At 41.6% G+C, this 27,677-nt stretch overlaps 1 protein-coding gene across 1 annotated transcript; it reads right to left on the reverse strand.

Annotated features, from left to right (window-relative positions):
- Nucleotides 1-2,235: 2,235 nt before the first annotated feature.
- On the reverse strand, nt 2,236-27,411 carry DUSP29 (dual specificity phosphatase 29). Its single transcript, XM_005500077.4, has 4 exons — nt 27,279-27,411; nt 18,277-18,487; nt 8,508-8,728; nt 2,236-3,514 (listed from the first exon to the last, which is right to left on the reverse strand). Exons 2-4 carry the CDS (start codon nt 18,456-18,458, stop codon nt 3,267-3,269), a joined length of 651 nt encoding a protein of 216 aa, XP_005500134.1. The 5' UTR covers nt 18,459-18,487; nt 27,279-27,411; the 3' UTR covers nt 2,236-3,266.
- Between the last annotated feature and the right edge of the window lie 266 nt (nt 27,412-27,677).

The following is a 27,677-nucleotide window of genomic DNA, read 5'->3' on the forward strand; positions in this document are numbered from 1 at the left end:
CAGCCTGCTCTGCAGAGACTGACACCTTGGGCAGCAAGCAAAAACTGACCAGTATAGTCGCTGTGACAACATAGTGACCTGTCACTGATTTTCCTGCTCTTGTCTTTACTTTTAATAATTCTCTGTATTAAAACTATGTATTTCTAGTATTGTTTGACCTGTATAGTCATCTAGGTCAACTCTTCCATAGTGAAGGTCTGAGGTATGCAATGATCAGAAGCTGATGTTTTGAGCTTTGTGGAGTTCTATCTTGTAAGAAGATAAAAGGATTACAGTTTTGGCTTTATCATCACTTCAGTTTAGTAATTGAAATTTTGCTTTTTTTTTTTCCCCATCTATTAAATAAGAATAACTAAGCTTAATTAGGCCATGTTTAAGGCTTTCAGGTAGAATGTGTAAAAACCCTGGAATATGGGTGGAATATGGGGTTCTATTGATTTACTTCTTGAAAAATCAGTTTTGTGCTATTTTTTTTGTCTCCATGCAAGAACAGCAGCTCCTGGTTTCTGAGTAGCTTGGAATCCTGTCCTTTGGAAATTGTCGCTACATTCTTCTGTTGCCATGTCAGTGTTGCCATGTGCCAGTTTCCTGATCTGCTATGTAGGACAAAACAAATGGGAACCACTGAGAGTTCTAGTATTTTGCCTTCTATCAGCAGCTGGGAGGCTGCTGTTTGAAAGCTCTGCCAGTCTCCACCAAAAGCGGCTGGACCTCAGGAAATAAAAATTTTTCCGCTGTATTTGCACAAGTGTCAGAATGCAGAAGAAATACCCGCCTCCAGGCCCCACTCAACGCTGTTCAAATAAAATTCTGCATGTAAATCAGCTACACATTCTCCCTGAGTTACAGCAGTTATCAGGCTATCACGAAAGATACAAGAAATAAAATGACCTGTAACTTGACTGAGGGAAATCCTGGTAGATATTTGTTGTATTTTAGCATATCATTTGGTACAGAATTCCTTTCTGTAAGGCTGAGAAACACATTGCTGCCATAGAGGTGAGGAAGTTCAGCTTTCTCCGTCGGGGTAAATGAAAGCACGAGGCCATGTGTCCGAAAGGCAGGTTTGTCGGACACAAGGCTGGGAGATCAACTGTATGTCTGGGTTGGGAATTAAGTTTCAGTAGACAGGTGCTCTGAAAAGGTGCATATAAACTCTGTGGAACTAGATGGGAAGGGCTGAGGGACCCTGTCCAAAAATTTTTTGACTTTTTAAACCGGTGTTGTGACTGCTCATTTATTTTTCAAGTGCCAAATGACTTCCTTTGAATTTCCTGTTGTGGTTGGTTTGTTTGTCTTTCTCTAATCCAGGTGTAAACATAATTAGTTTGCTATAAGTTCCTAAGTTTGTGTATCTCTATCATGAATATTGTTCACACTGTGATGCCTAGTTTTTTTAACTATAGTCTAGTTGTGTTTATTCTTTTCTGCTGTGTCTGAGAATTTGAAGATAAGGTATTTGTTATACAGATAAATACAAATGATAAGTCAAAAGCATTGCATTATGGGTGTTTGCAGCCTTGGCTGCAGTTGCTCTTTGGACGTGAATGATTTACTATGTTTTGGACCCCAAAAACAAGTGGAGAAATGGGAAAGCCTTCACACTAGTGATGCTAAGCCTTTAAAGAGCTGTAAACATCTACAAAAAAAGGCTTAAAATTGTGCTCAACTCTGCTTTGTAGTGTATACTCACAGTTGCCAGTGGCACATTTCTGCCCTGTGTTCTTTTATTCAAGTATCCAAGACTTCTACGGTCTATCTTGCACCAAACTTAGAAAGTCTCTGTCAGCTGGTAAAGATGATGAGAATTCTTCTGTGATCTCGGTAGCGATGTCGTTCCTTTCAGGCACTAAGGCGGTAAATAGTTCTTACCTGATACTCTGAATTAGTTACAGTTCCAGTGGGGAGGGTGATGACATTTTGCAGATTCAAAAGAAAGGTGAACATGGTTTAATTGTGATCCTCCTATGGGATATTTTAAGGATATCGAATATTGTTGAGGTGGCAAAACTCTCAGTGAGTGGTAACAGAGTTACTGATAATTTGTATCAAATAGAGTAAATTGAATAAGTTTAGGCAGAAAACTAGGTCTAGTATCCTAATTTGTGTATTTGGACTACTTCTGTCAACAAATAAAAATTATTATCAGCTGCATTGGAGCAGAAATAAAGGTGACTAAAGCTGAGATAGGAGGAAACATCTAATAGTGGTAAATATATACAGTGGCATCTGGAAGCACAGCAGCAGCTTTCTCCTGGTTACTCAGGTTTTTTGTTAAAGGCTTCACCTGTGTCTTTTGCCTTTTTGATCAAAACCTAAATCTCATTAAAACTACTTATAATCCATGATTATAAGTAACTATTGTGCTATTGGGGCTGCACAAGTTCAGTATTGAACTTCTCTTAGCAATGTAAAAGACATCCTATTTTTCTTGTTTATTGTTCTAGCTGTTAGTTCCAAATGCAGGAAAACGAGTCACAACAGTTTTCTCAGGCGTTTTTTCTAGACTAGTAAGTTGACTTGGATACTCTATGTATCGGACCCTTTAAAACTCAGGCAGCTGAAGCATTTAGGTAAAGCAAGTTAAAACTGGAACTCCTAAGATGTCATGTGTATGTATCTGTTTGCATTGTTTGTTATCTGCTTATGCATCTGACCTTCTCAAGGATATTGCTCTGTTTCTAGTTTGCATGGTCTGCTGCAGAGACCACTGTGAAGACTGGGTAGCTGATCCTCATCCGGAGGCTCTGAATGCTCTGCTGCCCTACATCGTTACTGGCAAAGAAGAAATGGAGATGCCAGGAAACAGTACAAAAGGCAGATTCCTGCAAAATCCTTTAGACCCTGGCACTAAACTTAAAAATTCATCTGTACTGCTACCATCTTGGTGTTCTTCCTGCAAAATCTCTTCAGGAAAGCCTCGCCTCACCGTCGTAAAGACCATGTGCTTGTATTAGGATCAGGATTTGGGGAGTAACTGGCTAGAAGAGGGTTTTCTTTAAGTTGTGCCTGCTTTTGTGCTGTAAGAGCTTTTGTACCCGGTAAAATTTATCTGTTGATGTAACAAATTCTGCTAAGGCTGGAGCATTCTAAGAAGATGGGTTTTAAATTTGGCTCTCCTTCTTTCTCATCTTGACAGCATTTGAAATGACTTTGTTTTTCCTTCCAAATAACAAATGATTGTTGTGACTGTGTAATTAACTACACCTTCTCTCCTCCTTTTATGGAATTTCTTTTCCAGTAGCACAACCCTGCCAGGAACAATACTAGATTGTGGTGCTCTTCCCGTCGTCATCAGATGGTAGGCTATTTTTGGTGTTCCTCCTCTGCAGTGCCAACGCTATGTCCAATTCTCTCAGCTGCTTCAGGAAGCCCCGGTTTGGCAAGATGCATCGGTGTCTTGATACCTGCTCAATGGCATCCACTACTGTCATGTTCTTGTAAATCATCAGGTAAGCCAAGACCAGTGTGGCTGAGCGGCTGCGACCCATAGCACAGTGAACCAGAACCTTGTCTGTGGAAACAGAGATGATGCAGAAGAGACACTGAGTAATTTCTTTTTTTGACAGTGAAGTTTTCTGTAGCGCCCCTGCTCTGTTTGGTGGTTTGACTACCCTTACAAAAATGCTGGTAAGGCCCATCTTTTTACAGGTGGGGAAACAGGTTGTAAATCTTACTGTCTTAATTGAACACCATCTACATTGGAGATTACCCATTTAATCCTGTGCAGAGTATCTTTGAATTTATTTATGAACAAAGTCTGCAGAGAAGGCCTGGGGGCTGCAACCTTGCATTAAATAACATAGCAAGCCCTGCTGCAGCCTAAGCTTGCACGCCTCACAAGCAGCATGTATGTGATTCTGTGTCTGGACGTGATGACGGAAGCACAAGGGTGTGGGAGGCTGTCGAACCATCCTTCCATGAGGATAAATGGTAAGGCATGAAGGTGCATTTCTCAGTTATGTCAGCTGGGCACAAAAGCTAACTGAATATGACTTTTGTTGTCGTTTTGATAATAATGTCCTTCAAGATCTAGATTGCATCACTTTATGCTCAAATACATAATTTGTAAAATATAGCTAACAAGGCTTTTTTAAGATTCAGTCATATGTTTGAGGACAGAGGATAAGAAGAGACGTAGAAGTTAATAGGCATATAACCAGGGGGGGAGAAAGAAACCGCCTCTTAAACTGCAGAAAAGATGCTTCGGAAATCTCTGGCTAGTCACCCTTACTCTATCATGTTGAATGAAAGTAACATTTCTCCACTGCTACTTTTCTGTTTTATATGGTCATGTTGCAGTAGTGGCCTGTCGTGTATAATTTGAATGCCGAGTCTCTGGTTATGGTTTTATCTCTGAATAAATGTGTCTCAAGATTTAGCTTTGTGACATTGCTTGGTTTCACTTTGGACTTCAGAGGCAGAAAGTCCTTGGCTTCAGGTACTAGCAAGGGTGTAAGCCAAAGTGGAACCTTCCCCATTTGCTGTGTCTGGGGGAGGTGGAGGAAGAGAATAGTAAGTGTGTTCAGGTCTGATTGACAGATTTTGACACACTTCAAAAGATTTCCAAAAATGATTCAAAGCCCTTGAGGGAATCTCACAAAGGGTTGAACTGCTGAAGGAAGTAGATTTGGAGCACGCTTAACACCCTGCTAAGCTGAATTGCCACAGGGGAAAAAAAAAATCCTATCAGGGCCAATAATAGTTTATCTCTGTCAGCTATGCCTAGTGAGAAGTGTTGGGTGCAAAGCCATGACTCCTGCCGATTAACTCCTTTGCTTCCAGGCACAAGAGCATGTCTTGGCACGAGTAGCATTGCTGTGTAATGGGTGCATCAAGAACTGCCAACACTAGAGGATTAATGGTTACAGTCTGCATTCTAATCCCAGCAGATAGTCTTGGTGGCATCTTGGCAAAATTCCATTCTCTCTGATAACTAAAAGTGCCTCTTCCTCTCCTATAAAATGATAATCCCTTTTATTATTGCTGCAAATATTTGAAATGGATGAAAACACTTATTTGTTCAGCCCTTCATGCTTCTCTGTAGAGCTTCCTGTCATGTAAATGGGTTGCTGTTGAGGTGAAGAAGAGTTTTGCTTTGTGTGGGTGGCAAATGCAAAGGATCTAGGAGAAAAAGTACACATTTATATTGTGTTAACAAAGGCAAAAAAATGACTGTACAATTCTCTGAAATGCCTTCTGGTTGTACAAAAATGAAGTCTGTCCTTTCCTGTGTGTGCACACTTAATATCTGACTGCCTGATAGAGCAGAACACAGGTCCACATTCCTCCTGTACTGTTCTGTAGTTTCTTTGGTTTTGACATAAAGACCAGTCTGAACCCCGTTTCCCCGAGAGGGAGTCTGCTCTTGCAGTCTCTGCTTCTGACCACTTGCACCCTTCAGCGTGTGGCTGCTTATGCAGTAGCAGTGCATAGAGCCAGAGGCCTGCGGGGTGGTGACAGGTCCCTGAACTGTTTTGCTCACTTGACTTGGGCTTGTGTTTCCTGAAAATCTGTTTAGATGTAGCACTCTCTTTCCAGAGTCAGATGCAGTGATGAATGTTGATGTGTCTTTGGTCAAATGCCTTGGGTCTTTGTCTCATGTTTGTTCTCACATTGCTTTTATCATCTCAGTCTTTAGTGTATTTTTTTCCCATGACATCCTCACATGAAAATAAAATGCCTATTCCCTTCTACTTTACATTCCCAGGAGCTAAGACAGCAAGGGACTGAGTATGAAATCTGTAGCATAGAAAGGAACTTTAAAACCTCTTAAAATAATGTATTTCTTTCCTTGCTGGTATAAATTTTTAAGCTGTCCTATGATCTGAATTGCATGTTTGAGGGAATCTTTTTGCACAGCTGAATGATAGCATGTGTAATTGTGAATGGTTAGAGTTTGCCTTTAAAACTTTCTCTTAACTGAGCTCCTTTCCCTGTTATTAGGTCTATATGCCCATGCTTAAAGTCTGCAAGTACTGCTCTGATCATGGAGTTCCTTCACCATCACAAAGATTTTGAAGCTTAAGTCAGAATTACTGCGTTAGGACTGTGTTTCCGTAGCATCCAAGCTGCCAAGCTTCCTGCCCTGTTGCAGAAAGAGAGAGGCTTCTTCATTTGCGTCACAAGTTGTTTCAACAGCATTGACTATTGAGCAGCTTTCCAGCAAAAAGCATTGTATGAAGACATATGTTACAATGACTTTTGTCACTTGGCTGGCTGAAGGTCACACGCCAAACAATGTGATACAGCCAAAACAAGTTCATTAATACATACATTCTGGCCACAAAAGTCAAAACTTTTTCCCCTTTTCTCTCTCTTTGCATTTGCTCAGTTCTAATGCAAAGTAGAAAATGAGTGTAATGATGTTACTGATCAGATGTATTTAGCATTGTATACTGAAGTCCCATGTTCTTACTGCTAGAGATAAGTACTTGGTTACTTAGTATCTAAGAGTCTGGATGCTATTTGTCAGAAAGATGTACACAAATAGTCCTCTCATTAGGCACTTGAATTACATAGCACCTTTCTGCACTACATGTGCATTCATAAATAATGCATTTATGTTGTTGGAGGAGAGTTACTTGTCTCTAGTTTTTTTCCCTGCAAGTGTAAGGGACAACGCTCTACACTTCAGTTTGGACTCTGGAGTCATTCTGTTACATAAATGTGTATTAGAAATCTGTTGTAATGCATTCAACCTCAATTTCTGTGGGCCATGCATATGTGCCTTTGGCTGGGATAGGAGATGTACATTTAGAGTACTGTTGCCTCATGAGCTTGCTCTTTCTCTTCATTAGTATTACAGTAATTCTTTATTTTATTGGTCTCTATCAGAAAATATCCTACCTGTCTTGTCTAAAAATCATGTGAATGTGGCAGGCAGTGCACAGCTACAGAAATTATTGGAGTTGGTAGTATCTGCTTAAGTGCAGGGTTTTTTTGTTCTGTAGAGGTTAATCCAATCTCAGTGATCTGGTCTTGTGTTTCAGTGCTGGACTGCTACGTGACACTGCTTCAGAACTTCCTGCACTGTGACGCGCTTTTGAAACAAATAGGTTAACGCTCCCCTCCCTGTCCCATCCTTCCCTATCCCAATAGGTACTGGGATCCAAGGGGGGTTTATTTCTACCCTTTGCTGCTTCCCTTATGCTTGTTTCTTTACCTCAGTGCAGGAGCCAAAGGTCTTACAGGAACAGGAGGGAAATGGCAGTGAGGCAGTCTGCATGTCTCATTTCAGCTTCTCCAGTCTGACACTGACCTCTGGCCTCCAGCCCTGGCTAGACACAGGTGTGTGGTAGTTATCCGCTCCTTCCCAAAGGCAGCGCTTCTGACTTACTTTTTTGAAATGCTGGGTACCTTTCTTCACAAGCAACTAAGCTCCTGAAGCAGTTTCCCCCGCTATTAGGACTTTGATTTTTAAAACTTACCTGCTTTCAAGACGTTCTCTGGAACAAGGTTAAGGACTGTTGCTGTAGACTGTTACTTGCTGAAAGGGTAAAATTGTAAAGACCTGGCTGGCTACTGGGGGCAAGCCAGGTGGTAGCTGGCTACAGCTGAGCTAAACAGCCAAGAACAGAAGCTGACACAAGCCTAGAAACTTGATATGTGACCCTCTGATATTAACATCTTTGTTAGGTCAGCAGGAAAGTCTTTAAGTTCTCAGCTGGTTTCTGGTAAAGTATCCTGCAGAGATTTTTTTTTTTTTTAATTTAAAAAAAATTAAAGGGCATTTTGGGCGGAGGAGTAGGAGTAAGAGTAATACTGAAAGCCAGTGTGAGGCCTAGGCTGCAGCACTTGACATCAGTGTAAAGTTTTCTGATGGAACACTGCTGCAGGTCAGCAAATAATGAATTGTAGTAATCAAGCTGAGAAATTACAAAGGCTTTAACAAAATGTTTCTAGATCTCTGCTGTCAGAGCTGTTTTGGTTCCCTGCTGCTTGGAAGATGGCAGGGAGAGAAATCTGTTATAGCTTGGGGCAGATCTGATGGCCAGGTAGGAAGGTGGGTTTTGTGTTTGTAGAGTGCATCTAACTCTGCAGAGCATGAAGCTGTGGAGTGACAGCCTGGAATCTCTGCAGGGCACTGGTGTTCCATTCTCACTGCTGTGTAACCAATATTCATTGAACCTTAATAGGGACTAACTTGAGGAAAAGACAGATAATTCATGGAACCTATGCAGTGTCTGATTGTGTCTGTGTTCATGAAGGAGTCAAAGCAACAAAAATCCTCTATCAAACAGGAGACCATAATGCAAGCTGTGATGTGGACTTGATCAAAGTGCGTGGTAAGGGGCTGTTGGGCTAGAACTAGGCCTGCCATGAGAAAGGTCTTAGTTAACTCACTACTTTCTCTTAAACTAGTTCGCTGCTACTCGTTTTATATTCTTTGTTAAACTGTATTGAATTTCTTTCATTCCCACAAGGTTGAATGACATGGACCTATGTTTATAATCAGGTGGAGTAAATACTGTACTGTTTTTAACCATTTTCAGCACCCTCCTTACTTCTTTCATCCTGAAGCGCATTATCAATGAATTTAGAAGCTGAATAAAAGAACTGGCTGAGCTCAAAAGTGGGGAGGTCATCTGCTTCCACTCCATGGTACTCCACAGTCATGTCATGATAATATTCTGGTCCTGTGTCCACGTTCCGCTGACCATGGGCTGCGTTGAGGATGTGAGTGAAACCTGCCTTTTCAAGGCTGTAGCGATCTAATGCAGTTTTCCTGTTAAAACAAGAGCAGAAATCCAGAAAAAAAATCTGATTTGCTATGTTCTAAATGTCATTGAAACCGATAATGCTTCAAAAATGCATCATTTACGATTGTAAAAGTCTTAAGATACTGTCATTCAGAATGAATGATCCTTCTGGAAGTCATATCTGTCTCTCCTGTGTCCTTAGAGCACCTTAAAAATGAATTTGTTTTCCTGGCACCTTTGTAATGTAGGCAATACTGGCTTCCATCTGTCTTGTACAAGAAGAAACTTGAGAAATAGAATGAATTATTTTAAGTCATAAAAGCAAATCAGGGAAACAGGACCTGTGAATGCTGTTTTTCCCTTCTGTCCCGTCAATAGATATTGCAGAACTAATAAAGAGTCAGTTATATGTGAGTAGTGAGATCATCTGGGATTCAAAAAGAAGCTCTTCATCCCTAAAATAAGTTACTGATTATTTTCTCCATTTCTGTTAAAAAAAAAATATATATATATATATATATGTATGTATGTATTATATATATATATTTAAAAATCACCGTTCTGTGGTCACAAAACCCTATCAGGATTCCTTTTACTGTCATATTTAGTAAAACCAGGGGTCTAAAGCAGAAAGAACTACATAGGGAAATTGGATATTAGTTATCACTGAAAGCTAAAAGTCATGTATTTAGCCCAATATTCTAATTTATTCTTATCCTCTCTTCTCTTAGACAAGGGATGTCAAATAGCAGAGGAAATCCTAGATTTTTGGGTGCCTAATGCCCACTCTTAAGTGCTTTCCAGCAGCCTGCAATACCTCCAAAAGTGCAGAGTTCCTGGGCAAGCATGTAAAACCTTTTTTGTTCCATTACAGAAGGCTTTTAATTTTGGAAAAAATTGTTCTGAAAAAGCTGTCAGGTTTCATTAGTGCCTAGACAGACTACTGAGCTTTTTACAAAAAAAGTGCACAGGCTGTATTTTGTTAATATATTTTCACATAACTGCTGCTGCTATAAATGAATTAGTGCATGATGTGAAACAGCTTTTTCCAACCAAAAGTACCTCCCTTCGTGAATGTTTCCTGAACATTTCTGCGTGTAAATGCAGCTGCTGTCACACATGGCTTTGTGGCTACCTGTTGTGTTTCATCGTGGTGACAGCTCAGAATAGCTTGAAGTTGCCTCCACCTTCCCAGCATCTGTCGGAGTCAAAACCCCCGTTTTGAGCACTCAAGAACCTGGTGATGAGAGTATTTAACAGGGATATGGATACTGAAGCTCTCACTTTTGTTCCCTCTTATTTAAGTTAAGGTCAACAATTGGCTGTTCTGTGTAGATCTTTCTCCTTTATCATTCCTATCCAGAAAGGAATTTCTGAATGTCTTGACGTTACTGGCATTTCTGCCATGAAATGATGTCATGTCTCCCCTATGCAATGATTTAAAATGTAAATAAAAGCTCCAGTTAGTGTGGTCTTGTCTGCCTAAGCTCAGTAGGCACTGGAGAACAGAGGTGCAGCAGCATCTTGCTGCTGGTGCTGTGACTTCCCACCTTGCCTTCAGATTAAATAAGTTCACTCCTTTCCTTTGTATTCTTGTTGCAGTGATTGACCTAGAAAGGTATTTCTTTTTCCTTTTAGGAGACTCGTGCTTTAGGATTCTCTTTAGGTAGATATGCACTATCCAATTTGCCAGCAAAGACGCCTCAGTTCTCAACTGTGAGGATGGCCAGTACCTAAAAACATATTAAATGTTGTGGCCAAAGACTAAAGGGGCAGTGAATAACTACTTCTCTTGGGTTTGATGTTCTTGAGGTAAACTACTGATTCTGCTTTCAAATTCAGTCTTATTTTGTTTTACCTCTCTGATACTGGGACAGAGAAAATATGTTTTCTGTTGACCCAAGCATGTATCCAGTGAACAATGAAAGACTTGATGGTTTCAGGTCAAAGATCTGTGTTCCACTAGAACCCCTGCAAGGGGAGCTGTATGTGCTGAATAGCAAGTAGGCCTGCAGTATAGTTAGGGTTGGTGGAAAAACCAAGTTTTTGATGGACTGTAGATACTACCGAACTTTGGTTGCTGCAAGCACTACTGAGGCTAATAAATAGCATTTAAATTAAGTGATGAAGTTGTTCCAAGCAAGGACAATGTCAAACAATAGGTCGCTGACCATCGTTAACATTTGACACTGTCACGTTAATCTAAAATCCAGTTTTCCCATTTCCTTGATTAGGTTCTCGAGAGATTGCCTTTTGACACACTGGGTGAATCTGATGCATTTGTTTGACAGTCGCAGTAAAAATCTTGTTGTATGTCTTAGGATCTCATTTTTAAGTGTTCAGTGTCCCCAGTGTTTTAATAAGTATTCAGAAAAAGAGAAGGGATACTGGAAATTTGTGACCCAGGATGGAATTAATCCTCCTCGTTTTTGTTTAATCAGGTTGTTTGTTTTGCATCTGTATTTGCATTGGCATTGTCTGGCCCTTGGCCTGCTGGAGTTTGGGAATATGCACATTGTTATTCCATTAGGTCGCTCCGTTTCCATTTCCAGCCCAAGCCATGGGAATGAGTGGCAGCCTTGAATGCCGTTGCAAAAGCCCACTCAGAGGTAACTCAGAGGTAACTAAATCATCTTCTGTGAAATCTCTTCTTTCTAAAGTAAATTTGAAGTGTATCAAGGAAACCCTTTGTTATCCACTGGCTTTGGCACTGAAGAATTTATGCTGTTTTCATCAATGCTTGGCATAAACTTATCTAAAATGACATCTGCTTTTTAATTACACTTGGTATGTAAACTGATTGTACAATATTCCTTAGTCTTTCTACTGACGTTGCTAGTGCAGAAAATGAATGCTCAGTGTTGAGCATTCAAATTGCTTAAGTTCCTCGTATAGATACTCAAACTGTGCTGTATGTGGATGTAGTGGAACCTGTTAGTTGAACCAAGAACTAAAACTTCTGCCCTCGCTAAGTGGAGCATTGTCAGTCGAAGTCCTGTGGCTGAATGGCTTGTGCATCTGCAGGCTGAGCTATTGCCTGTGATCTCTGAAGAGGATGTCAGGTACCTTTCTTCAGGCAGGTACCCTGGACAATATCCTTTGTGGAAAGCGTTTTCCTAGGATTTCTAATACGTAATGTGTAGAGATGTGAGGAAATGGTTCTTTTGCAGTACAAAATAGGGTTCACAGGACTGCAAGAGGTGCCTGCCTTGGCCTTTAGAATCTGCATCATTTGAAGAAAGCTCAAGTGACACCCTTTTTTAAGAGCAAAAGTGTTTGGCTTCAAACTTGACATGGAGATTAGAAAGCATTTATACTCTTTCTTCTTTCTCTCCATCCCCCAGGCTTGCACTTGATAATTATGTTTTCATAAAAGGGATCTCTACTGGTCTCTCCAAAGTTTTTCTTTCTTTTTTTTTTTTTTTTTTTTGTAAGACTTTCCCCAGCAGCCAGGCAGACAGCCCAGCTGCACCACCAGCTGTCATACTGACCTGGATGTGTCTGCTTTTTCACTCCCATCAGCTGTCTTTTTACCTTGCCCATTGATCATCGAGAGTATTGGGCAGGGATGGTCTGTGCTGAGACTCTTGAAGCTGCCATATTATAGGCAGTTGGACTTAAGGTCCTGCTGTGTCTGCAGCGTGTCGATGCCAGTTAGCAGAGAGCAAGAAACAGACTTAAGCCCTGCATGTGCCTGTAAATGGAGAAGTTGCTGTGCCTTGTGACCCGTTTGCTTGGGCTGGCTTTAGCCATCAGTGAACTCCAGCTTGGTGTGAAGAACTGGCTTGCTTTCCACCTCAGTTGAATTTGTAGTGTAGATGCGGTTGTGGAGGCATCTCTCCTTATCTGTTTACTTTAATCAGAGCCTTATTTTTGTGTGTGTGTGTTTCATCATGGATGATACTCCTGGCTACATCCCAAAGAGGGGAGAATGCTCTTGGTCTTCCTTGTAGCTTTTACCATGACTGAGGTATCAGTATTTTGGATTAAAGGAAAGAATAAATCAAGCATAAATATCTGCAAATATCCAGCTGGATGAGGTGGCTGATAACATAGGATCATTCAGCGGTATATGAACCACATACCTTATTGGAGGATTTATAACTCTATTTCTAATTCACTTTCAGCTAGAAATGACACCTATTTTATTTTTGTGGTTTTTTTCCTCCCTTGCAATTGTCTAACTACTAGATTCTAATAGTCAAGCTAACAATATTCCTCATTTTCCCTCTTTGGATGCTGCTGTTTCCTAGGGAATTGCAATTAATATTTCCTTTTTTGTGATTATCGTTGAATTTTACTTAGCCATTGTTAACAAGAGTTTTCTACAAATGCCAGTGTGGGTGGAGGCATTAGCATTTGACTACCCTTGCAGTTGTTTTCGTTTTGTATATCTCCACAATCTGTGCTATTAGCTCTTGATTTCCTATTACATGGTGCAGCTGTGGTCTCCAGTGTCTGCCTTGAATGTGTGACTATGCAGAGAAGGTGAAGTGTGGCACTGGGAGATAACAGTGAAGATTTCTGTGTAATTCAGTTCAGTAAGAGATGAACTGGACCTACTGGTCTCGTGTAAAAACTCATCAGCTCTTCAGAGCACATAAACATATGCTGAAAGTTAAGCGTGCCCAGAAGTCCTTCACTCTACAGCAAAGCATGTCAAGCAAAAGCTCAGTGTTCTGCTGAATCAGACCCTGTGTTTACTGTGGTACAGATGGACTCATAAATATGCTTTTAAAGTTCTGAGGCAAGGGGGAGTACTTTGATATGGGAATGCCACCTAAAATGGTGAAAATTGGAGACAAAATCACTTTCACGTGACAGACTATCACCAAGAGGGAGAACTGACCCAAACAAAAATGTCATCCATTTTCAGATGGTTCCTGAAAGACTATTTACATCTCTTGGGTTGTGCAAGGGCATGTAAAGGGCTTGTCCAAGACTTGAACTGTGCCTGCTGTCAGTTTTAGAGCTAAGATTTATAGGATTAAAAGCAAGTGCTGCAGCAAACTCTGCCTTCTACCGGAAGCAAAAATGTAAGTAGTTGTAATGTGAAAGAAAATCCTTCAAGTTGCTGTCTCCAGTGCATCAAATACCTTCTCTCTTTTTCAAAAATACTGTCATAACAAGCTTTAGTCCCAGCTGGTTTCATCAGGAAGATACCCAAACCAATGAGTTGCAAGAACGAGAGAAAAGGCTTGCAGGCACTGCAGACTGTACCTCCACGTCAAGTATTAAGTATATTAAAAGCAGCTAACAAAGGGAAGAGAAGGCAGATAATGATGAAAACCCAAGTGCATCTAAAGGAAGGGATGTAATCCTCCAAAATGTCTCATGAGGCTGTGGGCAGAGCAGCTCCCACCACAGGTAAGTCAGCATCTTATAGCTGGTACGGGTCAGCCAGATGACTGGGATGCTTAAATAAAGTAGAGCCACACCTCTTAAGCTTCATGTGAATGTTAAGCAATGCAAACATATTTCAGTAGAGACTGTTAAAGCCACAGATATATGTGACCCAGATTGACAAAACACAAGGAAATCTGAGGCAACATGTTACTAGAGGCAGAATCTTCTCTCTCAAACTTTTTCATTTTCTTAAGTGCTGAAGGAAATCTTGATGCAGGATGATAATTTACCAGATGGTCAGTGTCAGAAAGAAGCTTCCCAAATATAGGCAATACTGACACTTTCTTAAGAAAATCTGGCAGCTCTCCCTCCTGAGGAGAGATGTTGATAATTTCCGATAATACTGACCCGATGTCCTTTGGTGACTCCAGCACTGAGGCAATCTAGAGATAGTATAGTATTGTATTCCTGTTTCCTTCTGAGGTGTTGCTTCATTTCTGTGGATACCTCCTGTTCAGTGTGAATTAGATGAATTTTTAAGTACCACTGAAAATACTGTACAGGATCTTCATAATATGTGGTAGAAAAAGATTTAGTAGTCCATTTTCATCTAACCCAAAATGGTGGCTGTTGTTTTTGTAAGTGATGCAAGACAGAGAGGAAATGCCTCTCTGCTTTCTATACAGCAAAGGCATCAAACACATGTGATGTAGTCAGTCAGTTCTTAGTCCTCATACTAACAGAGTTGAAGCTATATCCTCAGGAGTGTTGTTATAATCTAAATCTGCATACACTCCTATTTTTGTATGATTAATACTGGTGTAGTTCCTAGGAATTCATAATGCTAAACTGTAGGAGGTAACTGTTTGCTACCCTCAGTGAGTCCCATCTGTTTTATTCTAGATCAGTGTAAATTGCCTTTCTGCTTGGAGAAAGGGAAGAGGAGAGAGTAAGTTAAGCATATATTTAAAATTTAGCTATATATTTTAATTTTAATACACTCCAACATGTAGGTTTGAGTTACTTGTATGTCTTATTGAACCTGACCTGTTTAAGTTTGCAAGACCATAAGCCCTGGGGCTCTACTGGGACAAGCACAGGCCATAGTTTTCTTGGAAGTGCAAGCTCAGTTCAGCTGCATATCCAGAATATTAGTTTTCATATTTAACCTGTAGGGAATTAGACTCCAAAAGACTACTTTTCCTCTGGGAGTAGTTTGAGAACAACAGGAGGACCTGAAACTGTGATCAGGCTTAAATCCTAATGAGAGCTAGAGAATGATTAGAGGAAAAATAATACCTTGGGAGGCCTTTGTCTTCAGCTAAAATATTATCTGAAATTCAGAAATGTGGAACCATAAGCATAATCTCTGGTAATGAGGCAATCACTGAAGAGCTGCAAGAAGAAACTACAAGCTGGAAAGCTGGCAGAAATTTTCCATGTGATTGTGGTGAACCAAGCAGGCTTGGGATTAGCCAGTAAAATTGGCCATGCAACTCAACTGGTGACTGATGAAAGAAAGGAGCAAGACAAAGCTGCTCTCTGTTGCTTTTTAGAAGGCTTCTGGATGTGAGAAGGATACATGCAAGTACTAATTCTGGTAGCAGATGAATCAAAATCTTGGCAAAGCATGTTTTATTCCTATCACTGGGCTGTCTCCTACAAGTTCCAGTGTCTGGTCTTTAAAAGTCTTTGGAACTTGCTGGAGGAAAATTTCAGTTGGAGCAGAACACAGCATTTTATATTTTGAGGCTTTGATTATTCTGAGCCTGACAGGCTCATGGAGATTTCATTGCCTCTGGGCAACATCTGCAGCAAAGCCTTGTAACAAAAGAATTGAGTGGCCTCACAGGGCTCCTTGATAGCCTGTATTGCATTAGAAGGAAGATGTGGTTACGTAGTCAGGGTAATTAATTAGCATTTCCATAAGCAGTCACAAGTCCTGTTAACCTTGTAAATGCAGGAGGCAGGAATGAAGCACAGATGTGAAGGCTCTGAAGATAAACTCTGCATGTGTGTGTTCACTTGATTTTGTTGATGAGCTCCACTAAATTCTTTCAAGAGCAACCTTAATTTAGCATGGCTAAGGATGCAAATACACCCAACATCTGTTCAGGTCTCCATGGCAGCTCTTTGGTGACCAGTGCTACAGTAAGATCTTAAAATAAACAATAAAAAAACCCCTGTCACACTGAAGGAGGAAGCTGCTGGTCAGAACTAAGATGTGGAGCTGGCTAAGGAAAGATACTGAGGTCCCTGGACAATGCCTGCTTCAAACAGAATTTTAGTTCTGGTAATGAAAGCTGTATCTTGCTTGTGAACCAGCTCTCATCTCAGATTTTTGCTACTGGATGTCAATTTTGCCCTTATCTGGCAGACAATAGTCATTTTCATGCAGGAAACCCCATTTTCTGGTGAAGTATTACTTCTGTTCACCCTTCACCTCCTCCCACTTCTCTTTACTTTTCCATTGGCTTTCTCATTCTTTTGTCCTGCTCATGTGGGGGACTTGTTTCCCCTTGAAGCACCATTGCTTTTTTCCTCCTGACTTAAGACCTGTCCCCTGCAGAAATAAAAAACCGCCCAGCATAAGTGGGTGTAGCTCCAAGCACCTTTCAAGAAGCTTGTTTTCCCATTGCTCAGGTTAGTTTGGACAACATGCAGGTGCATATTGTATTCGGAGTTGAACCTCCTGGCATTTACAAGGTGTAACAAGCCACTGCCACGGGAACAATTACACGGAGGAGTCAGTGGCTGGCGTCCTGGGTTTAGAGACGGTCTGTCCAAAGACCTGTTGTCTCGTTAGATCTGTTTGCTCAGAGGACAGAGCTGTAGCTTCATCATGGAGATAAGAGGGAAATATTTCTAATGGCTTCATTCAGAATAATTCTGCTGGGGATTTTGAACAAGGAAGTAGGAAATAAATGCCAGAAAAGGCTGTTCTTTACCCTGAATCTTGAGCTAGAAATATCTAACAAGAGGGGAAGGGTAGGATGGGGAGCAGGCACTCATCTCTGTTAGCCTTTGTTGCTGAGTCATTTGGCCAGGCTCTTCCCACAGTTTAGAATACTTCTTTTTTTTTCCTTTGTGTTTAAAGTGGGAGCCCTGGCTTGGTTAAAGCCCAGAACTCTTGTGTGTCTTTCTGTTGCCTCTGGCGCCACAGAACTAGTTGGTCGATGATATTAGAAGTCTTGTGACTTTAAAAGCTGTATATCTTTTCTCTTTTATAAGCTGGCAACAGATGAATTTTAGGACCTTTTAAAAAAGTTATTGAGAACTTTGGAGCCTGTGGGTCTCCTGCCTTGTGCCTTACAGTGATGGTGTAAAATAAAGTCGTGTTAGCGCAGGGTGTAGAGGAAAATGGGAAGGGAACCAATAATGCCTAAGGGGTAAGAAAAGCTCTCTTGCTTTGCTCAGGGTTTGTGTTGGGGGATTTTCTGATGGCATGTCTCCCTGCTGCAGCAGTCATCTGCTTGTCAGAATAGGCTGTTTCTAGCTCAATCCTGTGCTTAGCAGGGCTAAGTCTGTTTCGTAGGTTTGGGTTTTTTTGGTTTGTATTTTTTTTTTTTTTTCCAAATCACACTTGGTCTGATCAGTGAGACACATCTCTGCAGCTTTGCCTTCCATGGGGTTCTGTTTGTTTTAATCTCTGGAGCAAACTGGAAATGCAGTACTCCATGTATACAAGCGCAGGCTTGGAAGTGCAGAAATACCACTGTGGGTTGAACTGTCTCTTCAGTCAATTTTCAAGAATTACATTTTAGTCTTAAACCAACATAACCTGTGGTCCAACACATCTAGGCCATGCCTTTCTGTCAGCGTAACTGTGTCAGGACTTGTCACTCAGAGATAAATGACAAATTACTACTTGAAATGAGACATTTAAAAATAAATTGTGACTGGTTTCAGTCTCTGCGGCCTACGCTGGTGCCACAACTGCTCCTGCTACGCAGTCTTTACCAGCAGACGCTGCCACGCAGCAGACAACACTGCACCTATATCTGCAAGGGCCACACCAGGCTCTCATTGCTCTATTGAACCCTGGCATCTGTCAGTAGCTCATCAAATCACATCTTCACTGCTAAATATTAACAAATGGGAAGGGGGAAGAAAGAAACACCTTACTCTGTTGGTGAGATGTACTTAGTACAGCTTAGTCATGTCCTAAGTAGAAGAGATGTACTATGTACACTTATCTGCTATGGAGAGAGGTACTATGTGCACTTACTCATCTCCTATGTAGAGGTTGGGCCAGACTTCATTTACATGAGTGTACTTTGGGCATCCTTTCCAGAAGAGTCTCTCCAGTTCAAATGCACCTGGGGTACAGTAATCCTCATCAGGATCTACTTTGATTGCTGTGTATGCATTTTTCTTTGCAGCAGATGATGATGATGCCATCCTGTCCATGGAGTAGTATGCTCAGGATGTGCCAGCAACTGGAATGGAACCAGACCAGAATGTTAACCTGAGGAAGAACAATGCAAGCATGTTCTGCTCCGGTTGTGTGTCCAGCAGCACTGGCCAGGTGTGATTGGGTGGGTCATGGTATGAGATGGAGGTGCCTGCTCTGTGCCAGGCACAGACTCACACCTGGATTTCTGCCTCCCCTGAACTAGGTGAGGAATACTTTGTTGGACAAGCTTACCAGCAATGGGAACAAAAGCCAAAGGTTTGTGATCACTGAAATTTGGTCTCCACTGGGAACTTGTTTCCTGGAAAAACCACTGGTAAGAATTTGGTGGGTCTAGCAGCCTGATCCAAGGGATCTAGAGCAGCTAGGGGAACTGAGTGGGGCAAATGTAAGGTGTTCTTACATTTCATTAATTGTGAATCTCCTAAAGGCTTCTCCATGTGATTTCCAGCAATGCAGGGAGATAAAATGTGTCCATTCAGATGAATGGTGGGTGTACCAGCTCTACTCTTTCAAGATCTTAATGCAGTACTGCACGCTGAACCTCATAGGCTTTTGCAGGAATAAGAGTTTGCTGTTTTGCAGCACCACTGACTGACAAAATATTTTCAGCCAGGATGGGCTCAAGGACACTTCTTTTTGGGTTCACTTTTTTTTTTTTTTAACCTAGATGCATACGTGCCAAGTGGGTAGGAGGCAGCACTGCTGAGCAATGAAGTGATGTTATCCTGCAGCTAAAAGCAGAGTATCATTAATGTCGCCAAAACCAACACCCTTTGCCTGGCTGTGCTGTCAGACCTTCGTTGCTCAGAACTAGCTCAAACACACAGAACATCAAGATTGCTGTCTGCTAGTATTGAATCCTTTGGTGTCAGCTTTACACTTCTCTTGAAGCTCCCAATTCTCTCCTGCTTACTGTGTCTTCCTCAGCTGCTGTCCTGCTTGGGACTTTCCCCTCTGGTTTGGCTCCCTCAGCTGTGGAGTCAACACTCACAGCCCAGTGAGGTGCTTTCCCTCCTCCCCCACTTTCTCAAGGCTGCTGCTCAGCTGAGATGTGGCACTGCACTGCCCTGTGGTATCTCCACACATATGCTGTTGGGTGTGTTTAGGTCAAGGGTTTTTCATTTTTTTTTTTTTTTTAATTTTAATTTTTTGGTTAGTTGAAGAGGATTTTGTAAGGAGAGAGCTAAGATACAGTACGTCCATGTATTCTCAATAAAGAAGCAGCAGCAAACAGGAGTGATTCACAAGTGATAAAGGTCTACATGAGAGCTTTTCCGTCCAAATTAATCATGCTGGAAGCTCTGCACACTCTCAGACAAATTGACATGTCATAGATCTGGGCACAGTTTCGAAGGAGGACTATTATGAGGGACACAGGAAGAAAACCAAAGGAGATGTTACAACACCCATGGATTTGCACACTTCTGAAGGCAAAGCGTGTTTTCTTCTGCAAGTTGTCAACAAGAAGCTAAACCGCTCATGCAGCTCATCTTTGCCCTACAGCAAACCTCTAGGAACTGGAATTTGAGACTGGCTTCGTGTCTGACCTTCTATTTACCCTGTTGCCAGTTGTCACTTAAGCATCTTCCTCTCTTGTCCTCTGAGATAATTTTCCCTATTTTCCATGTTGCCAGCCTGCTTCTGCAGACTTTCTTGCCTTTTCCATTTCCCTGTTGGGTCTGTCTTGCTTCTGCTGGACTCTCTGAAGTCTCAAGGCAGAGGATGCTCCTGTCTCTCATCCCCTTGAAGGGAGAAGTTAAACTTTGCAGTTCTGTAGGAGACTTATAACAAGAGGTGGAGCTGGGCTTGATCTTATGAAGTGTGCAAGTACAGCCTGCCAAAAATCCACCTTTTCTTGCAGGCAACAAATCCTCTAGTGGCTCCCACTAATTTTTTGTTGGCTGCTGGTGACGTTTGTGTCTTTTTAATTACAAAAATCTGGCTAGTGCATTCATGCAGCTGTTGTAGAGCTCTCCTACAAGCAGGATGACCATTTTTCATTGACATCCCATGTACCCATGGGGTTTGTTTCCTCATTTTGGGCTCTTTCATGCCTGTCATGTTCCTTTTCTTCAGAAAACTTGAAAAAGCCAAATGATTCCTGTTTTCCTACTCCAAAACTAGGCAAGATTGTGGAGCCGGTTTTTATTTGGCATGTGTAAACCTTTGTTCAAAAATTGGCTTGCTTTCACTGGCAAGGGGATCTATCTTTCAGCCAAGCTTCCTAAAACATGATGATGATGTTTAGCTAAGTGGTTCTCTGTTGAGATTTGTAAAGGAATCTGAGAATTCCAGCTTCTAGCAAATTTACCTTGAGCTTGGTCTTTCATGCCTCTGAGTAGCACCAAGTCCCATCTCTGTGCCCCCAGCAGCCTTTCCCCAAGAGAGCCTTTTTCCTTCCTGTACCAGAATTATTCCCTTACCATAATTCTACATGCAGATTCAACACCGTAACTAATGTTAGGCTGTCATGGATACAAATCTAATACAGTCTGACTTTGGGAGTGAATAGGCTGTTATCTAGAACTTCATAAGAACTGCTATTTGTCTAGTAAGGAATTATCTTAACTGAGAGCCTGGTGCCTTGATGCTGAAGGACTGACTGTGCTTTTATTCACAGCTCCATAAAATGAGAGGGAAAGAAAAAAAGGAAAGAAGAGAAGGCAATGTAATTGGTAATCATGCTCAGTGGCCACAGCACATTGATTTGTTACACCAATAGTTCTGCTCATAGATTGCAGACCTCAAAACAGGGCAATTACATCTGCAAATGATCGTTTGTGGTACCATAACACCGTCTCTAGTTTGAAGCTTGGTTAGTACTCTGAAAGTTAGACCTCGGCTGAGAAATACTCATTTCTGTCTGTCCTGGGAAACCATATGCTCCCTGAACTTTCAAGTAAGCTATGTTCTTTTATGCCTTGCCAACGTTGTGTGCTGTGGGGATTTTTAAATTGAATTAGAGCACAGGAAAGTATCAGTTGAAATTCCTTTAGTAAAATATGTATTTCAGATTTGACTCTCGACTGAGTAAGAAGAGAGTTTAAGTAGGAGGAGGGGAAGGAGGAAAAGGATCTGATTTGCTGTTAGAGCTCTGGATTTAATTGCTGAGAAGCATTTTTGGGGGGAGAAGGATGGAAAGGCTTGTGTCTTTCCAGGGCAACAAAGATGATTAAGGGAATGGAACATCTCCCTTATGAAGAAAGGCTGAGGGAGCTGGGTCTCTTTAGTTTGGAGGAGGCTGAGGGGTGACCTCGTTAATGTTTACAGATATATAAAGGGTGAGTGTCACAAGGATGGAGCCAGGCTCTTCTCGGTGACAACCAATGATAGGACAAGGGGTAATGGGTACAAACTGGAACACAAAAGGTTCCACTTAAATTTGAGAAGAAACTTCTTCTCAGTGAGGGTGACAGAGCACTGGAACAGGCTGCCCAGGGGGGTTGTGGAGTCTCCTACTCTGGAGATGTTCAAAACCCACCTGGACACATTCCTGTGTAATCTCATCTAGGTGTTACTGCTCTGGCGGGGGGATTGGATCTTTTGAGGTCCCTTCCAATCCCTAGCGTTCTGTGAACCAAAGAGGTCTGATCTCATATTGACTCTTCTGTATACACCACATGGAGCTGAGGGAAGACTGTTCCCTAGGCCTGCACTCTTAGATTAAAAAGTGAAAAGTGGATTGACTTTTTTGTGGTGGTTCTTCTTAATGCTGTTGTAGATATAAGGATGACTGTCTGTATAAGGATTGCTGCCTAGCACAAGCCCAAGCAAGGAAAGCTTAGATTTCTTTTGCAGATTGCTAGGGAGACAGTCCCTTGCAGGGTGTTCACCCAGTGTGGTCAGACAGACAGATCAGAGTTAGTCTTGCACAGGCTCATGGGAGCAGCCTCCCACCCCTTGTCGTGCTTTGTTTGGGCTAAGATACTTTGCCTTATAGACTAGTCAGTGCAGGCTGAATGATGTACCAGTGCAGCTTTCCTGTAGCAGCTTGGCAGTTGCTTCATGGCACCACACTGTGATGGGACACACAGCCTTGGATGTGAAAGCTCTCTGGAGCAGGGATGGTCCTTGTGCCCTTTGCAGAGGGGACTCTGCACCCTGCTTGCTCCTGGCGGTGTTGCGCTAGCACAGGACAGCCTTTCTGATTCCACAATGGAGGAATGAAGAGCAAAATCGGAGGGAACTGCCATTGTCGCAGAGAGGTTCTTCTCAATAGGAAGGTTTGAGTCCAGCTTTGGGATGTAGTGAGGAACGGAGCCCTGCAGCTGGGGCCAGCAGTTGCAGTAAGGCAGAGCAATCTGTGGCTCATCCCACTCTTCCCCCATGCCCAAGTCACAGCTCCAATCTCTGGGGCGCTGTGCCGAGCCCGGGCTGCGACAGCCACTGAGACATTCCCGTCCCCTCTCTTGTGTCCACCCCACAGTGGCTGGTCAGCAGCCCAGTGCCGGGTCCCTCTCAGTGGGACTGAGGTGTGATGCTCCAGCCTGTGAGGTTTCATCTCCCAAGCCTGACATCCTGTGGGTTCTGCTGCTCAGTCCAACGTGTGCACGTAATGCTGAGCTGCTGCTGCTCGCCAATTATACTGTCATGGACTTAAGTGTATTATCAGAACGAGGATGATAAAAATTCAGTCATCTGCATTTTTATGCCCTAATCTTTCTCTTCATAAATAAGACCAAAGTGCATGTTATCTAATGAATTTTATTTGTTAATCACTTGGATGGCTGGAATATTTCTCCCCCTTGGGTTATATGTATATAAATGAAAATATTGTTAGTGATTTCACAAAATGGTAATTCAGAATAATGGAGAGTTAATCCTCTTTTCATTAGTGAGCCACTTCAGGACGTACACTGTGACAAATTACACTGCATTTTAAGTCATTCTCAAGTGCTGTGCACTAGAAAAAAAACACTAAACTATTTTTGCATTGATAGAAGTAATTGTGTGGCTAATTTGGATAAGCAGCATGCATTAGGCACAGCAAAGGAATCTCTTCTTTATGCTCACTATCCACTCTACAGCTGCCAAATGGAATTTCTTACAGATCTCTTTAGCTTTTTTATTTTATTTTTAACAAAACAGGGAGGGAGGAAAGAAAGTGCAAGAGGGAAAAAAGGAAAATCTGCCAATTTATCTGCTGTTTAATTCAGAGTGAACAAAGTCTACTGGCTGGAGCAGTGATATGGCAGTAAAAATTTTCCTCTCTGCACCTTGTTCTGAGTCCTTTGAACCAGTCAGATTAACTCAATTTCCAGGAAAGCCCTGGAAAGTCACAGAACATAGTGGCCCATTTTTACATTTGTTCAACTGGATGGATGTGCCTCCCCCACACCAAAAACTGTAGAAGGTAAGTTAATGCTTTTAGAAACATCAGTCATGAGCTCTACAGTTTGTAATCCCACAGATATGTGGGGCAGGGGGGTTGGGAAACAGGGGTTCATATCTAGAGGTGAACGTCAGAGCTTTGGTGGTGGTGTGTACATTTCTACTGCTGGTTTTCCAGATGCTGTGGAAGTTTGAGTACTTTGAGACTGAAAGCTAGAAGTCATTATCTACATAACAAAATACTGTGTTTCTTAAAGTTTTTGGCTCAATGTGCTGTGCAAGCCTGAGTGCTGTGTATAAAGATGCCAAACAATTTGGCAAGATTTATGCCTGGGAGTTAAGATCCAAGTCAGCTGTAGAGATTCCACCCCCCCCCCCCAAAAAAAAAAAGGCAGATATGCACACTAAAGGATTGCATTTGCCTTTGTCCTTTGCAAGGACCTATGTACCCTCTCCCCTTCTTTTCTGCACCCCCCCTGACCGAGGGGACCTCCTCCAGCACTGCTCTTTTCCCAAGCACGTGTATTCTGGCTGCCAATTTGTGATTGTGTTTGTGGTCCTGTAGCTACAGATCCCAAATAAGGTCCAAGACCAATGGTGTTGGTACAAACATGCAATGAGGCTAAACAAATAAAAGGTGGGAAGAAAAACAGAGTCAGAAGACAACTTTTCTTGCTCTTTTCCTTCAGAAGGAACAACTGTTAGCTGTTCTGTCCTGCCTGACATAGGGCGCAAGACTTCCTCACCTTCATGCCCGCTTCAGTCCATATTTATATAGCAGAATAGTTTAAATTCTTTACCACCCATGTTTCCTGCTCTTGGGAGTTCTCCCAGCCCATATGACATCAATCACCTGTGCTAGTGGGGCTTTTGATGCTGGCTTTATTAAACTGAATTCAGTGTGCACAAGCGTACTGGCTTCAGTTTTGTACTCAGAGTTGTCTAAAAGCTACTTCTCCCTGAAGATACCAAGCGATTGCAAATTCTTCTGGTTTAGCTGGAATTTAAGGCTTTCAGCATCTAGCAGACACCTAAATATGTAATCTATTTGTAAATGTGAAGGCAGATTTTAATCTTATTCCTGTTTTGATGATTTCAGATTTTGCTTTTTACCGCTTTTTCATGACAGCTCTGAAAAAGGAGTGGAGCTGTGATATATTAAGGTTTGTTTGGTGTTGTTTGGTTGGTTGTGGGTTATTTTTTTGTTGTGGGGTTTTTTTTGGTGGTGATTGTTGTTGTTTTTTTAAGATGCCAAGGGAAGGAAAGAAAATAACCAAAGCAGACTATCTGTCAGCCTGGGCCTTTCATGAGAAGCCTATGGAAGTAGTGACATTTCTAGAAGACCTTATGCCCACACCAGTGCAAGAGGAGATGAACATGGTGTTCTTGTATTGAGTCAGTGGTTTGACCCTCAGGTCCAGGGACTGAATTTACCTACTGTCATGAACACTAAATCTGAAAGAAGAACAATAAAGAAGAAGAAAAAAAAAAGGCAAACCAAAACAAAAGTGTAATTATGATTAAGAAATCATTTTTGGCATGATGTTCTTGTTACTGAGAATTTATTCGCATTTTCTGATGTTGTATGGAGAGCTGCCTTATTTGAATGTTTTTATTTATTAGGTAGAATTTAACACCACTGAAATCAGAGGACATCTGTCTTCCAGGGGGTCCAGACCTGAAACCTGCTTGGCTTCCAGACAATTACAAAACCAAAACTTTAATTTTTATTTACTTATTTCTTTCACTTTAATAACTACCTTAGATAAGAGCTTTTTGGAGAAACAGCATCTGTAACAAGTGTGTACAAGAGATTAAAGTACCTGGGAGAAGATCAGGATGGAGAATACCAGTTCTCCTGCGCTTTCAGAAAAATGTACAAAAGCTTGAAGCCAGTTCACTAACCTGTCTCCAGGTAAGTGCTCTCAGTGCTGAAAAAGGCAAAACTCAGCTCTAGTGACTGAGGGTCCACAGAAACAGTGAGAAGTGATCTACTGAGCGAGCTCCTGAATTCTTAAGAAATGTTTTGTTCTTCCATTTCCAGCCAGCATGCCAGGTACATACCTCCCTTCAGGGTGAAAAAGCACTTCAGCTTTCTGAATATGACTAAGCAGAGGGTTGTTTTATAAACTGGAAAGTTCTCCTTGCAGCAGCCAATGCACAGACTGCCTGGAGCGCAGTGTTTGCACTTGGGAGGAGGGTAAACAGTGCTTTGGTCTCTGAGCTTTTCACGACTCAATGTACATGAGCTGAGAGCTGGTTAGGTGCAGTAACAAAAGCTTGCTTTGCTGGATGATTTAACCAAATGAATCTAAAAGTGCTGCTCCCTGATATGCCACCCCCGTGACATTTTGCTGGGACACCAGACGCTGGCAGTGGCCACAAGGACTCTGTGCTTCCTGTGTCACCGCTGTGACTCAGGGTGCTGCAGAGACCACTCCTGTAGGGGTTCCTTGGGTGGTGTTTTCCCTAACGCTAGACTAAAACAGTGCATTTTGTACAAATACTTCTTGGGAGGCAGAGGAGGAGTCAGGAGTAAGTACTTCAAAAAAGTGTTTCTCTAAAAGAGCCCTAAAAGAATTAATTAAGCAGTGTTGTACATCCAAAACTGGAAATCCCCAGGGTACCTGCAGTATACTGAAGTGAAGGAAAACACAATCCTGTGTTCCTTATTCCTCTCCTAATCTTCACCAAAAACTGTCATTTACTTCAGTCCCTTTATTTTACCCCTGCATTCTTATGCTTGAAGTATTCAGGAACTGTAAAATAGTTCATTCAATGCATTGGTTTTTAGACAGTTTAAAACCAAAAGAATCATAGCCTCTGTGCAATTATTTCCCAGACCCTCCTGCTGCGAATATTCAAAACTATCCAGCTATTTCAATGAATTTCTAAGCCACTGATGACTTTTTAAAAACTTATTTTTGCCCTCATTCTTTATTGTTGACTGAACTGGGTAATTTAAAACAGATTAAGCTGAGATTTCATGAAATATTGTGAGAGTGCCCAAAGAAACTTAAAACACAGTGTCATCTGAGAGAATTGTAATTCAATTGGAAAAGCTAGATTTGACTGGAGGGTGGAGCAATTATCAAAGAATAAGCAAAATATTCTGGGGTGGATGTCACAAAGGCTTGAAAAATTGCATTTTTATTCCTAACATTTAAAACTTAAATTGAAATTATCTTTAAGATAAATGCAGTTTGGGTTCCACGTTTCCTATTTTATAAAGTCTTTTCTGTAATATGACCAATTTGTTTTTTATATACTTTCAAAACTCTTTGACTCTGCAGTAGTTTTAAGCTTTTTTTTCTCTCTACAAGAAGTTTATGTTAAAGTCTGAGTTTATGTTAACAAGTTTACCAGTTACCTTAGAAAGTTTGCCAGCTCTCAGTCCTCTCCCTGGTTTACTGAACTACTTTATAAAAGGAAGCAAAGGAGCACAAGAAATACAGCAAAAAATGTGTATTGCTTAGTCTTACCTGTAAGCTTAGGTGGGTGCTCTAGGTAGCTGGGTCCTGTGAAGTGCAGCAGAACGACAAAAGAAATCTTACCAACTTTGCAACTAGAGTCTATTTTTAGAGGAGGATTTGCTGACTCTGACCTTGAGTGCTACCCACTCCAAAGGACGATCTTTACATCTGCTGGTAAAACTATTCCCTGATGCGACCTGAAACGTTAAACCTCGCAATTTGGTTACCTAGCCTTGGTATGATTAAGATAATGTGATGCCTGCGTGTCAACTATAATAAGACAAAACTCATCTTTTATCTTCTTATCCCCTTGTCAAGCTGTATGGGTTAGGAGCCTTGCACTGCTGTTTTCTCTCATGCTATGCACAAGTGATCTGGCACTGGCACAACAGGCAATGGGAGAGGTGG

This window comes from Columba livia, chromosome 6 (assembly GCF_036013475.1).
Source record: "Columba livia isolate bColLiv1 breed racing homer chromosome 6, bColLiv1.pat.W.v2, whole genome shotgun sequence".
NCBI lineage: Eukaryota > Metazoa > Chordata > Aves > Columbiformes > Columbidae > Columba > Columba livia.

Excerpts from the sequence above, each read along its gene's own strand:
- DUSP29 (XM_005500077.4), bottom strand. The coding sequence starts at position 18,458 with ATGGACAGGATGGCATCATCATCATCTGCTGCAAAGAAAAATGCATAC. Across the intron at positions 8,729-18,276 it reads AACCTCTACATAGGAGATGA|GAAAACTGCATTAGATCGCT; the intron begins GTAAGTGCACAT and ends TTGTTTTAACAG. Across the intron at positions 3,515-8,507 it reads TGCGCTTCAGGATGAAAGAA|ACAAGGTTCTGGTTCACTGT; the intron begins GTAAGGAGGGTG and ends CTGTTTCCACAG.